Source organism: Antechinus flavipes, chromosome 1, assembly GCF_016432865.1.
Source record: "Antechinus flavipes isolate AdamAnt ecotype Samford, QLD, Australia chromosome 1, AdamAnt_v2, whole genome shotgun sequence".
In the NCBI taxonomy this organism is placed as follows: domain Eukaryota; kingdom Metazoa; phylum Chordata; class Mammalia; order Dasyuromorphia; family Dasyuridae; genus Antechinus; species Antechinus flavipes.
In genome coordinates, this window is record NC_067398.1 from 697449060 (window position 1) to 697465275 (window position 16216).

The following is a 16216-nucleotide window of genomic DNA, read 5'->3' on the forward strand; positions in this document are numbered from 1 at the left end:
TCATGGGTATAACTGGATTTAAGTGAGGGAGAATTGCTCGAAGTTGTCAGCCGCACACTCTCTTCCAGGCATCTAATCACCCAGGGTGGCAGAGTGGAATAGAGCAACAGCCTTGGTGTCAGGAGAACCTGAATTCAAATCTAACCTCATACAAGCAGTGTGAAAAAAGAAATAAAGACAGAATCAGCACTGTTCAGTGACAGAGTCAAGACAACTGATAATGACTCAAGATGCAGTGAATGGCCTTGCTGTCTTCAATGACTAACCAAGCTCTAAGTGTTCCACAAGATCTGTTTCATTCCATAGAGGAAGTCTTTATATACTTGGGGTAAACACCCCCAAGATCTCTTGGTTACCCCACAACCTGGTTTAGCCCAACTGCCGGTCGCTGTGCATGCTACAGCTTCTTGGAACCATAGGGGAGACTTAGGTGGATCAGGTGGACACCAAAGGTAGAAAGTAGCCCTTTAAAGGGCTCAGCAACCCTCACCCAGAAATACTAGTCTTTCCAGACTGCCCAACATGGTATGCCCTCATCAAAGAAGGTGCCCAAGAAAAATTGAATTTACTCAGGAGAAATGCAAATGCAAGATGCACAAAGTTACCCCAAATGTTCATAGGGACTATTTGTGTATGACTATGACAGAACATCCGAACTCATGTTGGTCTGATCAGCCACAGTCGGACACACTAACTTGACTCTAATATAGTGATGTCATTTTGGTCTTCTACCAGAATGAAGGACAAACACCATGAATCAATAAAGGGTAAATAAGATGATACACAAAAATCTTTTTTAAAATTATTTTAACTAAGATGACCAGATTAAAAATTTAGCTATAGAAGAGCTCTTAATCAAAGAATACAATCTCTACATTTTACAAAAAGGAAAATTGAGGCTAAAGAGACAGTAAATGACTTCTCCAAGGCTACTGGTAGAGAAAAGAGGTGAGCCTGGGGCAGCTAGGTGATGCAGTGGATACAACACCAGCCCTGAAGTCAGGAGGACTTGAGTTCAAATTTGGCCTCAGACACATTTCCTGGTTGTATGACCCTGGGCAAGTCACTTAATCCCAAATGCCTCAGGGGGGAAAAAAAAGAAAAAAAGAAGTGAGCTTGAAATTGAAAGTAAGTCTTCTAACTTCATATCCAGGGTCTTTCGATTACATTACACTTACTGCAGAGACATATCTTCCACAGAAGAAAAATGACCGTTTATATTTCATTCAATTTTAATTTACCTTAAAACATACAAAAATACTTCCCCCCCCCCCCTTCAGGCACTCCTATTCTGAGAAGAGCTTGTCTCTTTTCTCAATTAAAAAAAATATATTTTAGAAGATAGAGAATGTCTCAGGATAAAATTGCCATTTAACACAATCCAGGTAAAAATTATTCTTCCATTTGGAATGTATTGAAAAGAAATGTTTTCCATTCAATTCACACAAATAAGTGACCTAGTTTACTATGACCAAATTATTTTAACTTACTGTTTTTTTCAAATGTTATTGTAACTTTGTTTAAATGTCTTCAATTTGACATTTATCAAAAGGTGAAATAGAGGAGAGAAGCCTCAGCTTCAGGAAATTCTGAATTTTAGGCCTGATTCTGTGACACTGCCTGTGTGACATCTTGAACAAGTCCCTTAACCATTCTGGTCTCAGTTTCCTTTTTTGTAAAAACAAAAGGTTTCAAACCAGATGTTCTCTTAAGGGATCCTTCTAGTTCTAAATCTCTTTGAGTCTAAGATAACAAAGGGTCTTTTCAGAGACAGGCAAAGATAGTTCCGAAGACAATGGTTTTTAGTCAGTTTAGCAAAATGTATTATCCAAAATTCTCAATTAAAAGCCTCCATAAATTTAAAAGCCTATGATGATGGGCCTTTAAATTTAAAAAATACTTTTGTAACAGTATTCTTCATGGTCATGAAAGTATTTTAAAGAACTTTTGTCAAATAAAGAACTGATATAAAATTTCTCATCTTTCTCAAAAATATAAGTGTTACTAGAAAAGTGCAAATACATTTTTTCATTATTACATCTGTCCTCAAGCTATAAAAAAGTAATTACAAATATGAATATTATCTATGCTTTGTTAACTTTTTTTTTAATAAAGTGATCACAAACACAATCTTAGCAGTTCGTTTCGGATGCTATATAGCCTATGCAGCATGGAGTGGGAAGATGGGGGAGGAGGGAATTGAAAACACTTTTCTCTACTACTAGTCATAATAAATGTTTAATCACAATGTACATATGGCTATCTGGGAAGTTAAATTACAAATCAAGAGATAAGAAGAAAGCCACACTGTTTCATTCCCACAGAGTCACAAAGGTTCTTTACCTCATTAATTCAGTATTCAGTAGAAATACCCTATCCAAATTATCATTCTCCTGTTATGTTTTATTTTAAGGTCAACCAATCTCTAAAGACCCAAGATTAACACTCACCCACATCCCACCAAAGCCACAGTAAACAAACTAAGAGCATTTCACTATCATAGCAAAAGACCTTAAGTTTCCATGCAGAAAATAAACCAAAATGAGATGTTATGAAACAATCTTGTTGGATTAAAACCGTCTACCATTTATTAAGCTTAGTGCTTTGTTTTTAGGGAACAAGCTATAAAATGTGAAATCAAAGAGCTTGTAAAAAGAAAGCTGAGACCACCAATTCCAGAAAGAAATATCTTGTCTTTAATTCTGAAATGCTCTGAGAAGAATGTCTGAGATGCGATTAGGTCACTATAGTTTCCAAAATCCTCTAGTCATAGTTTTAAATCCATTTCTAAATGTTCCCTGTGCTGAAAGCCAATGTATTCAAATCATAAAACGCAAAGGATTCTTTGCTTTCCTTTTTTATCTGGAAGACAAGACATCCCTTCCTTGCTCTACCCAGAATCCTTCCTACTTGTGAAAATAAAAATTTCATGATAATTAACCAATGCTACCCACAAGCCAAAATGTCATCTCTCAAGTGAAAGGGAAACACTGGGAGGACAGTGTCAAGCAAGAGGAATGGGTTGGTAAAAGAAGTATTTTTATATCAGTACTGGCAAATAGGAATCATGGGTTGACTTGTTTTTTTAAGAATGATGAAAGAAGTAGGGGGAAATTTCATATAAAACATATTTATTATGGTTTAATACTGTCAAGACTGAAGAGGCTAAAACACTATTATTCCTAAGTGCTCAGTTTACAACCCAGGCCTCATAAAAAGGTTCTGTATCCTAAAAAGCCTGTGACCTAACACCACACACAGATGTAAAAAACGATAAGCCAGTCTCAGTCTCCCTCTGTCTCTCTTCACACCAGCCAGCTCCCATTACAAAGAACCCACTGCATTTGCAAAACCCATCATCAAGAAAGGAGAGGTTGTTCAGTTTCACCCAGGGCAGAAGCAGAGAGGAGGCAAGTGGTAAAATAAAAGAAATTTAATGGAAATCAATTTGTCAAATCTGAGTTGCCCTCCTCCTCCTTCAATTAATAAAAAATCTGAGATAGGGGATTTATATGGCCTTCAAAGTACCTGGCACAAAGTTAAAAGGAAAAAAAAAAAAAAAACCATCCCACACAGGAATGAGAGGAAGGGGATAGAGTTGGAGAGAAATAGGGATGGTAGGAGTACATATAAAGGCAGGGAGAGTCCAGTATGGGGGAAAGGGAGTAGCAATACATGTGAGAGAAAGGGTGAGGGACATAATGAAAGGGCAGAAAGGATTGGGAGGGAGGATAGGAACAGGGGACATGGGTAACAGACGGGTGGAAGGAAGGATAAAGAGGAAAGGGAGAGATGGAGAAGAATAGGAATAAAGGTGATAGAAAAGGAATGAAGATGAGGGTAACAAGAGTGAAGGAGAGTAAGAATAAAGATGAGTATAGAGAAGAGTAGGGATAAAGGTGGGGAAAGTAGAGATGGAAGAAATTAGGGATATAAATGGGATAGGAATGAAAAGATGAGGGAAAAGGGATGAAGGTGTGGGGAAAGAGTAGAGATATGGGTAACAGAGATGGGGGAATAGAGAGAAAAATGGACAGCAGAGATGGAGGAGTAGGAATAATGGGGGAGCAGGGATGAAGGAATAGGGGTAAAGATAAGAGAAGTAAGGATGAAGAAAGGCGGGAGATAGGGGAGGGAGCTAGAGAAGGAAGAAGTAGAGATAACGGGTAGCAGGGATGGGGGAAATCAGGATAACGGAGAGCAAGATGGGAAGAAGTGATATTAGTGGAGGAGTCTGAGGAGGGAGGAATTTAGGGTAAGGGGGAAGCAAGAATGGTGGGAGTAGAGATAAAGGGGGAGCAGGGAGAAAGTCGGCATAAATATGGAGTGGACCAGGGATTGGGGAAGTCGGGATAACGGGGAAGCAGGGAGGGAGAAATACACGACAGAGGTAGAGGGGTTTAAAGGAGGAGGAAGTTGGGATGGAGGAGTGGGGGGCTCAGGGACAGAGGCCGGCTGGAATGCGGGAGATACAAGGGGGGTTGCGGGCTGGCCTGACCCCTCCAGACCAGCAAGAACAATGACGCTTGGCACAGGCCCCGCCCCCGCCCTGCCCCCCAGCACCTCGGGCCCCCCAGTCACGACCCCGCGCCCCTCCCCCACGCCCAGCTGCGCGCTCACCTCCAGATCGGTGTCGGCCGTCTCGGCCGCGCCGAGTATCTCGCTGGGCAGCTCGGCCAGGTCGGTGACCCGGATGAGGCCGTCGTGCAGGAAGATGGTCTCCTCCTTCACCGAGAGCCACTGCGCCGAGTCGGCAGCCGCCGCCGCAGCGGCCGCTGCCGCCGCCGCCGAGGAGCCCATGGCGGAGTGGCCTGAGCGGGGCTGGGGGAGCCACGAGCCGGAGCCGCCTGATGAGGAGCCGGGGCCGCTAGCGCTCCATGGCCGCCCCCGGCCCCGGGAATCCGCACTCGCGCCCACGCCACCGCCGCCCTAGGCAGCCCGAGGAGCCGCCGCCGCCGCGGTCGCCATGTCTCCACCCCCAACTCGGAGGCCCCGTCGCCGCTGCCGCCGTCGCCGCCGCCGCCGCCGCCGCCGCCGCCGCCGCTGCTGCCGCGCCTGCTCCCGCCGCTGCCGCCGCCCCGAGGAGCCCGATCCGCCTCCGCCGCTCCTCAGCCAACTGTCAGTGAGGCGCCATGTTGGGGGCGGAGGCTCCCGGCATGCCCCGCGGAGCGGACAATACAGGCTCCGCCCCCGGCCCTCGCCTGGCCCCGCCCCTACCCGGGAGTTCGGGACGGACGTCCTCCTCCCTTCCTCCCGCCCTCCCAGTCCTGCCCGCCCGACGCCGCTCAGCCCCGCCCCGGCCCCGCCCTGAGCTCCGCCGCACCTACCTCAAAGCTCGCCAGTCTCCCGGTCTGTTCGCTCTGGGCCCCTAGAAGATGGTCCCCGGCGTGACCTCGCACTCCCGTTCCGCTCTTGGGTCAGCCGTCAACCAAGCAGCATCTCCGCTCCTCCCACGCCTTTTTATTGAGAGTCTGTCCCCAGAACCTCGCTTAACCCTCTGTTGGGGACCTGAGGCGGAGATAGGTCATTCAGCCGATCTACATTTATTAACCACCAAATGCATGCGGGCTCCAAGCTAAGCTCTGGGGATCCGGAGGCGAAATGGCCAGTCAGAACAGTCAAAGCAGGAAGCATGTATTAAGCGCCTACTCTGTACCCAGTCCCGTTCTGTACCCCAAAAGTTCACAATCTGGGGGTGCAGAGATGCCAAATGAAAGAGCCCTTGGCCTCGTGGCTCTGCTGGGGGCGTTAAGGAACGTGACTGGCCGAGATGTGATTCTGAGGGGGCGGTGGAGGGGAGGGGTTTCGAGGCGGTCAGCCTTTACTCGCTTATCGATTGATAGGAATATAGATAGGAGAATCTTCACCCCAAAGTTCCCTAGACCCCTTTGGGTATCGAGCACTGCGCGCTGGAAATGTAAAGACCATTAAAAAAAAAAAGTTGCTCCTGTCTTCAAGGAGCGTACAATCTAGTGGGGGACACAATGGCCAGTAACTGTCCAGCAAGCCTTATTAAGCTGCCCATTCTGTGTCCAGCACGGTTCTGGGAGCTAAAGATAAAAAAAAAAAGGGGGGGGGGGGAGGAAGGGGAAGGCCTTATCAGGAAATTTACATTGCACTGGGTGGAAAGCTCATTACGAGTTCCATTTCTATAGCTCTCTGATGCCTTATGTCATCGGAGCCTCCCCACAACCGAGTGAGGCAGGTGCTATTATTATCCCTCTCACCTCTGAACAAGACAGCCCGGGAGAATGACAGAATCTCAGCCTGGGAGGGGCCTCAAGGACCATCTGGTCCAGCCCTTCTGCGAGCAGCCTTCCACCCGGCAACATCCCAGACTGGTGGTACTCCAGCATCCACCCTGCGACCTGTGTGGATGGGAAGCTCATGAACTTTCTTCCATATCACCTTTTTCTCTTTAACAAAAATCTATTTTCTCTCTCACCCTATTGGGAAAAGGAAAGAAAAAGAAAACAAATTCCTTGTAACAAAAATGCACGGTCAAGCAAAACATTCTCTCATTGTCCATGTCTAAAAACTCTGTGAGTCAGTCTGTGTACCCTGAGTCTGTCAGTTCTGTGTCAGGAGGTGGACAGCCTGCTTCATCATCAGTCCCTTTGAATCATTGATAGTCATTGCATTGATCAGAGTTCTTACAGCTTTCAAAATTGTTTATCTTTCCAATTTTTGTTAACGCCAAAATTGTTCTCTTGGTTCTGCTCATTTTATTCTTCACTTGTTTGTATAAGTCTTCAAACTGGTTCATTTTTTATATAATCAGTGTTATAGTTTCAAGTCTTCTGATCCTGCATGGGTTCATACCAATCTTTTTCCATGTCTCTTTATATCCTTCCATAAACCCTCCAAAGAGAATTTAGTCAAATGTATTAGATGCTGTTCTTAAAATGTTTGGGTTTTGGAGTTTGTTTTTGTTTTTGTTTTTTAAACATTCCCATGTGGAGAAATGTGTGGTGGGTCAGGTATTAGGCTCAGGCTGTCATCCCTCATTCTGGATACATAATTGGCCCACTTCCTTTATCTGATTATATGTTTTCCTGGATGTTATCACAGAATCTTAGACTCTCCAAGCTAATAGGAACCTCAGAGGCCATCTTGCCCATCTTGGACCTAAATAAGTATCCTCTCTAAAACATTGGTTATATCCTTTGCTTATAACCTCCAGTTAGAGGAAGGAAATCTGCAACCTCCTGAGGCAGCCCATTCTATTTTGAGATGGCTCTAATTGGTAGGGAGTTTTTCCTGACATCAAACAAAACCTGCCTCTCTATGCCATTCCTTGGGGGCAAGTCATTTTATATAATATGCTGCTCTCTACTGTTTCACTTTTGTTTTTGTACACCAAAACATGGAGCCTACTACCTGATCCACCACGCATTTCTCCATTGTTTTTGGGATATGTTGGCAGAATTATCCCATCTCTCATCAGCAAGGTGGCACGGTGAATAAAATACTGTTCCTGGAAGCAGAAAAACCCCAGTTAAAATCTAACCTAAGTACTTCTGTCTATCTCAGGTTCTCCAAGTGTAAAATGGTTATAATGATAGCACCTACTTCCTGGCTTCTGTCTACCTTTATCTGCCTCAGTTTCCTTGAGTATAAAATGGAAATAACCATAGCACTTACCCTCCAGATTGTTGTGAAGATCTAAAGAGATAATATTTGTAAAATAGTATAGCATGCATACATGCTACTTAATATTTTTATTAATAATCTTGTTCTACTCCCAATTGTTCTGAAATCATATTCAAATTTATTTTTGTTGGCAATTATTCCTAAGTAATGCTTTGGCATATCATTATTAAATTGTAAAGGGCTTAGGGACCATATAGTCCAATCCTCTTTTTTTTTTTAACAGATGAGAAAATTTCCAGCAAGGCTAAATGATTTGCTCAAGACCATATAGATAGCAAGTACTAGAGGGGTCCTTTAACTTCAGAGCCAGTACTATCTCCTTCCAAGTAGTTGTCCTGGTTTTCAACTCAAATTACATAAAAAGAAACTGAGCTATAGAATCTAACATGATGTTATATGTGTGTGACTTACATGTATATATGTATTAGTCTAATAGAAGATAGCAGTTCTTAAAGTATTGTCTGTAAACCCTTAGGTTTCTCCTTCTCCTCTCCAACATTTTTTAGCTGAAGAAATTGAGGCAAAGCAGGTTAAGGGACCTTAGGGTCCCCAAGAGCTTTTCAGGGCATCCATGAGGTTGAAATAATTTTCATAAGGCATTACTTGCCTATTAAAATTCTCCCCCCTTTTCCAATTATATATCTGTGTGAGATTGTATTTTTTTTATATCTCAAAATAACAGAATGAATGAAGAAGCAGATATGAGAATCTAAATGTCTTAATTCAAACATTAAAGAAATTTGATAAAGATGTAAAACTCACAAACTTTTTAAGTTTGTAGAAAATAGTTATTTTCCCACTAAAATGTTACTTATGCTCTAACATGTAAAGATATCATTTTAAATGAATTAATATAAATAATTAAAGTCCTTTGGAAAGTCCTCATTAATTTTTAAGAGTGTAAGGGGATCCTGAGACCCTAAATTTGAGCATAATATGTGGAATACATCCACAGAAGCAGAGGGTATTCTAGAAAGACTTATAAATATCTGGGTTTGCAACTTTGACTTTTACACACAGAGTATTATTAAGTGAATAAAGGAATGAATGAATGTAGCAATCTCACATGGTTGTGAGAATTTTGTCTTTTTTTAGTTGTGTTCAACTCTTCATGACCTCATTTGGGATTTTCTTGGCTGAGACAGGTTGGCCATTTCCTTCTCCAACATTTTTTAGCTGAGGAAACTGAGCAAAGCAGGTTAAGTGACTTGCCTAGGGTCACACAGCTAGTGTGAGATTGGATATGAACTAGAAGCTACTATACATAAACTCATACAATTTAAGAATTGGTAGAGACCTCAGCATCCATCTAATGTAACCCATACCCAGCAGGAATGTCCATTAAAATGTACCTAATAAGTAGCCATACTGCCTCTTCAAAAACACGATAACTCAATGATATGCAGCATCATTAGAAGAATGTATTTTTTTTAAAGGGGGAGTTTTGCAGGGGTGGGACATTTAGAGTAATCCAAATATCAGTGCTAGTTCCCAAAAGGAACCCAACCTGGTCTTTCTCCCATTCAACGCTGGGCCCAACTCATTGTTTATTTTCAAGGACTATCCAAGTTATACATATTGATACATTGTCTCTCCATATGTCGGCTTGGACAATAAGCATTCTTCATCCACTTAGGCTTTCCTATGTGGATGATTACATTGAACTCTTTAAAGAATAACATCTCATTTGTGACTCTCTGCAGTCATTTGGGACGATACAATTAGCATAATAACATACAACATTTGCAGGGTCACATTATCTTTTTTAAAAATTGCTGATTTCTGAGGCAGCTAAGTGACAATGAATGGAGTACTTGAAGTCACCCTAAACTCGCTCAGACTCAGTTTCCTCATCTATAAAATAATTACAACAACTTAATAGCAAATGGAATTGTTGAAAGGACCAAATGAAATAATATTTGTAAAATGCTTTGTATGTATTAAAAGCACTAGGTAGAAGCTAGCCATTTTCATTCTATTTGGATTCATCCATCAACATCCTCCTTAATAAAGATGAACATTTATAGAGTAAACCTTGTTTTAGGTCTTGTTTGCTATTCTGTTAATAATCAGTGTCCTTGAAGAAAATTTCTTCTGTTACATCTTTCAAAGTATCTTGTATTTATGCATGAGAGACTCTTTATTGGAGGAGTCTTTAATGTGATATTTTGCTCTATCAAATAAAATTTTAACTAGTCAACAATAAACAATAAGAGCTTGTATTCTCTATGCCTTTCATTTTTGTAACTATAAACATGCTGCCTGCTGTGAAATATTGTTTATGAAAATCTACCTATTTCTTCCTTAAATTTTCATTGGGGATGCTCTCTATGAATATGTCTGTTACAATAAAAATTATGCATATCTTAAGAAAGTAGGCCTGTGTGTCATTAGTAAATAGTAATTTCTCTGTTACTCTTTTTTATTTTTTTTTTGGTCAAGGCAATAGGGGTTAAATGACTTGTCCAGGGTCACAGAGCCAATGCTTGTTAAGTATTTGAGGCTGGGTTTGAACTCAAGTCCGCCTGATTTAGGGGTTGGTGTGCTATCTATTTTACCATCTAGCTGCCTTTCTGTTTTCTTTTTTTTTGTAATTAATGAAGTTTGAAATTTTTTCCAAAATATTGATAGTCTTCCTTGATTCAGAATTTGATTATCAATCCCTCAACACACTCAAATTATTTCACTTCATGAATTTCTTATGTGTATACTTGTTTTAGTCTAGCTGTTCTTTCCATCTTCTTTGATATCATTTCCATTTCCTCGTACAGACAGGCTATCAAGGACTGTGGCTATAAAGTCCACTTTGTGGCTCATTAGTCCTTGATGGTGAAAAGAGATATAAAAATCATTACAGATCTTGTCCATTTTTCATCTGTATTGTTCCCGCTCCACTATTATACTTAAATGCAGCCAGAAACTCTCTCATACAGTTTTCAGTAAATTTGTTTTTCCCTTTATTGATACTTAGAGGTTTATAAGATAAACTTATAAGATAAAACTGTGGGGTTGTGATCCACAGTTTAAGAAGCTTTGTTCTAAAGTAGGTGTTGACATATTATGAACCTGGGAACAAATCTGGATCCTCTCACCCCTTTTTATACAGCTAAGAATAGTTTTTACATTTTAAAAGTCTGTTCTTTTGTCTATTTTCCCTTTTTTTTTAATATCAACAGCTTGTTTAAATAGTTCAAGTGTGAGCTGCCTCAATTATATGCTGTATCTTCTCAATTTTATTCCATTTCCTTTATCTTCAACACATCAGGAGTCTATGTATAGTAAAGACAGGTATTTCAAAAACAACTACTATACCAGGTATAGCCAGTTGTTTCCTATCTATTAAAAAAGAATTTTTGTGATGTCATTTAATGCTCACCAGGATTAGTATCTCTCAGCTCTTAAAGTATTTGTTATTTTGTTACATGTAAATATAAGGCCACTATATACTGATCTTTAATCTTTCTTCGATGTGTGGTTCTGTTCCCACATCATGATATGGATCCAGATATGCCTGTCATTTCCCTCCCATCTTATTCTTCCAACTACTTTCCTTCTCCCATAGCTTTCTGTCTCTCCTTCATTTGTTGTTTTACTCTAGTAGAAAGTTAGTCTCTTTTGAAAATATGAACCATCTTATTTTCTTGGTTTGGTATCCCTGGGGCTTCACACAATTCCTTGTATCTAGCAAACACTTAATAATGTGCTTATCTATCATCTATTTATCTTGGGCTATCTTCTCTATGTCCATCTTTGAACTGAAATTATCTCATAATAAAGTATACGTCAATTTAACTCTGAGAATCTTACTGAGCTTTTCATGCTACCCAATTATCAGGAACAGATGTTAGAACAATAACTGTAATTATTTTCATGATGGTCTTTTTGATCATGAGCATTGCATGACTAGTTGTCCCATGAAATTTTCTTTCACATTACCTTTAATTTTATTTCTTTGAGACTGAATCTCCCTATTTGATGCATGCTGAAAGGGTAGTGGCCACTCCTGAGCCTTATCCCAATAATGAATGGCACACAAACTTTAATCTGCTCTATTTTTCTGACCCCAGCCTGTTTTACCCTCCTTAAGTAACCGGTGATTCTCCACCACCAGGGACTCATTGTATTGATGGATATTAGATAGAGTGCAGACTTCCAGTCAATGTTAGCCCTATTTTAGGTTAGAACTCCCAAAGGCAAGCAGTCAGTTTCCCAGTCTCTCCAGGAGCATGGACTACTGACGAGAGCCACCATTTGGTTCATGCTGCCTTTATATGACCAAAACTACTTCTGTGATATGTTTCTCCAAGTAGGACTTGAGAATTACCCTTCCATTTATTTGTATTTCCTTACATCTTTTGCTTTCAATCAGAATAACAGTTGAATAAGAAGACTGGTAAAATTCAGCTTATCTACTAGGATGTCTATACCTGATCCCTAGACAAAGATTTCACTTTTAAAGTAATGATAGCTAAGTAAATGTTTATACAAGATCTCAGAATTATGATCCTTAATGCCTTTTACTTATTCCTATTTATTAGGAGCACTCTGCCTTGATCACTGCAAAAATAGAATGGGAAAACCGGGAATGAGGGCCTTTTTGTATTTTTCTGTTTCCTGAATTATCCCAGCTAATCTATTCATCACCAAGTGGCCAAGCTATCTGCTGAATGAGCCTGTCTATATTTAGCTAGGCTGGCACATAGAATGCAGATATAGGCTGCTGCTGGGGCCAGGCTCAAACCCTTGGAAGCCTGATAGAATCTGCCAGAGTTTACATTCCTTCATTTTTATCTTTGAGAATCTAGGGCTCAATAATACCAAGGCAATATGCGGCAGTTAGGATTTGAACCCAACTCCTCTGACTGAAAGCCAGAATTTCTTCCAAAGCACCATACAACATGTCTATGCACCTAGACCTGCTGGTTGCTGAATGAATCTTGCCAAATCTGACATCATCTTCCATTCCTTGTGAATGTATTCCCAGTAAGAAGTACAGTTCCATGACAAGTTTAGAATCATAGCATGCTGGATCAAAAAAAAAAAAAAGTAATGTGAAACAAAACCAAATAGGTAAATGGATCCAGGTAGTATAGGCTTTAAATGCCAAGCAAAAGATTTTTTGTTTTATGTTATTGGAGGCAATATGTCACTCTCACCCAAAAGTACTTTATTTGGCTACGTAGGATGGAAGCAACTCCATTGACTACACCATTTATTTTTTTCTAATGTGGGGGTTAGAGCCAGAAAAGCAGGGTTTCTTTATGTCAGATTGTCTATTGAATTTCTGATGAAAGCAAGGACAAATTTCTTAAATATGTCATACCTTTATTTTATTATTAACTGTGAACTTGAGATTTAAAATGGGGATTCCCTTCATGTTCTAGCCCAAAGCCTTCTTTGGTTCTTATTATGATTGTTTCCCAAATTAAGCCTGGGTCCACCTGATTTATGCTCTTTTGAAAAATGAATTCAGATAAGTTAATTTCTGAGTCTAAGCATCTCTCTTAAGAGTTACAAACACACTTTTGTATACCATGGAGACTTTATATTGTCAATGTGTTGAGCTCACTTTCAGTCTACCCATTTGGACATCAGCTCAGCATGGAAAATCTGGGAAAGTCACACAATGACTTTTTAAGCTAACTTTCAATGAACATGCATGAATAACCTCCAAGTTCAGTCTTGTCAATCTTGGCCAATTTGTTCCGTACCAACTGAGCATCTCATCCCAGCCCATAGTTGTTTGGGGGTGGGAGTTAGTGTGTAGGGATACAAATGATATAACTCATATACATCTTATGCCTTGGTCCTTTAGAATGTAAGCTCCAGGCCCCATTTCCAAAATATGTAGAGAATTGACTCAAATTTATAAGAAATCAAGCCATTCTCCAATTGATAAATGGTCCAAGGGTATGAACAGACAATTTTCAGATGAAGAAACTGAAACCATTTCTAGTCATATGAAAAGGTGCTCTAAAAAACTATTGATCAGGGAAATGCAAATTAAGAAAACTCTGAGATAGCACTACACAACCCTCAGATAGGCTAAGATGACAGAAAAAGATAAGCAATGTTAGAAGAAATGTGGGAAAACTGGGACACTGATACATTATTGGTAGAACTGTGAATGAATCCAATCATTTTGGAGAGCAATTTTTTGAAATCCTGCTCAAAAAGTTATCAAACTGTTCATACCCTTTGGTCCAGCAGTGTTACTACTGGGATCATATCTCAAAGAAATCTTAAAGGAGGGAAAGGAACTCACATGTGCAAAAAATGTTTGTGGCAGCCTTTTTTGTAGTGACAAGAAACTGGAAATTGAATGAATGCCCATCAATTGAATGGCTGAATGAATTATGGTCTATGTATATTATGGAATATTATTGTTCTATAAGAAACGACCATCAGGATGATTTCAGAGAGACCTGGAGAGAGTTACATGAACTTATGCTGAGTGAAATGAGAAGAATCAGGAGATCATTGTACATGGCAACAACAAGACTATACAATAATCAATTCTGATGGACATGGCTCTTTTCAACAATGAGATGATTCAAACCACTTTCAATGTTCAGTGATCCATCTATACCCAGAGAAAGGACTGTGGGAATTAAGTGTGGACCACAACATAGCATTTTCACTCTGTTATTGTTTGCTTGCATTTTTGTTTTCCTTCTCAGGATTTTTTTCTTTCTAGATCCGATTTTTCTTGTGCAGCAAGATAACTGTATAAATATATATATAGAGAGAGATATTAGATTTAACATATATTTTAACATATTTAACATGTATTGGACTACCTGTCATCTAGGGAAGGGGGTAGCAGGAAGAAGGGGAAATTTTGGAATAGAAGGTTTTGCAAGAGTCAGTGTTGAACAAATTACCCATGCAAATGTTTTGTAAATAAAAAGCTATAATTTTTTAGCACCTTAAGGACTTCTTCCCTTTTCTTTGTATCCCCAGTGCTTAGCATAATACTTGTCATTTGTTCTTCACACTCAAAGAGGACCATGACCTCGAGGAGGTGATGCCATGCCATGACATGCAAGTGAATTGGATTTAAGTGAGAGAGGGCAGGGCAAGGTCACCTGCCTCACTTTCCCTTCCATCGGACCAACTTGGTCCAATGACCAGATATTGATTGCCACAACTGGACTTGGCTCTGGATGCCATGGGAAACAGTGGCCCTTTTAAACTAATGTCTTCAACAGGTCTCAGTTTGACTGAGGGCAACATCTATTCAGTGATTAAGGTTAGGTAAGAAATGACGCAAAGAATGGTCACTACTTAGCAGATGGCTAGGTAGTAAAGTGGATTAGAAGCTCTAGACCTTGAATCAAGAGGAGCTGAGGTAAAATCCAGCCTCAAATACTTACTCTCTGTGTCACTCTGTACAAGTCACTTAATCCCTATCTACCTCAGTTTCAACATCTACAAAATGGAGAGAATAATAGCATCCAGGGTTCTATGAGGATCAAATGAGATAATATTTGAAAAATGATTTTTAAAACAAAATGCTATGATGAAAAATATTTTCCACATCCACAGAAGGAACTGAAAGAGTCTGAATGGAAATTGAAGCATGTGTGTGCATATATACATACACACACACACACACACACACACACACACACACATACACACTTTTATATGTATGTCTCCCCCAGTAAATAAAAGTTCCTTGTGGGCAGGGATTGTGAAACACTGTGTCTTGGAGATAGTAGCTACTTGAGAAATGCTTGCTGAATTGTTATTGATGATACAATGTGACCAGCACAAGATCATCCCCAGACAACCAAGAATGAGTTAGCACCTATAAACTACTCCCCCTTTTCCCAAAGTACAAACCTCCAGATTAGAGCAGAAAAACACACCTATCTGAAACGAATTTGTCACCCAAACTAAGCAGTCTAAGATAGCTTCGGAAAACCAGAATCCATATTTAACCAAATACACACACACACACACAAAAAAAAAACATCCCTCACATCCATCGTCCTCTCAACCAACACAGCATCCTCACTTCACATAACCCCCAGTTGTGGTCCTCATCAACTCTCTCCTGGGCTATTGCAACATTGTCCCAACTTCTTCATACAATCCATCATATACGAGGTGACCAAAATGATCTTCCTCAAATATGAGTCTGATCCTACTCAAAAAGCTTCAGTGACTCCCTATTGCTTCAAGGAGACATAAAATAGGGAGCAACTAGGTGGTACAAAAAATTGAGCACTAGCTCTGGAGTCAGGAGGACAGGAATTCAAATCTAGCTTCTGACACTTAACTAGCTGTGTGACCTTGAGCAAATCACTCAACTTTGTTCGTCTCACAAACAAACTAACAAACCCAAATGATAGATACAATGTCTCTTTGACATTTAACATCCTTCACAATCTAACCCACCAGGATTATTACACATTGTACCTCATTAATAGTCTATGTTCAGCTTAATCGGTCTGCTTGCTGAGATTTCTCAGTACTGGAAATTCCTTCATTTATATCTGATCTGAGCCTTGCGTGATATCCCTCATGTGTAGAATGCTCTCCCTCATATATGTTT

General features: G+C 40.3%; 1 protein-coding gene across 8 annotated transcripts in view; it reads right to left on the reverse strand.

Moving 5' to 3' along the window:
- Positions 1–4992, reverse strand: part of HECTD4 (HECT domain E3 ubiquitin protein ligase 4) — a 178256-nt gene extending 173264 nt beyond the window's left edge. For 6 of the 8 annotated variants that reach the window (XM_051972812.1, XM_051972811.1, XM_051972807.1 and 3 more), the window contains exon 1: positions 4621–4966. In XM_051972812.1, the coding sequence (XP_051828772.1) occupies positions 4621–4800 (180 nt within the window). In that variant the 5' untranslated portion in view covers positions 4801–4966. Of the gene's footprint in view, positions 1–4620 lie in introns of all 8 variants that reach the window. The other 2 variants (XM_051972808.1, XM_051972813.1) reach the window with 2 other exon arrangements.
- Positions 4993–16216: the final 11224 nt, after the last annotated feature.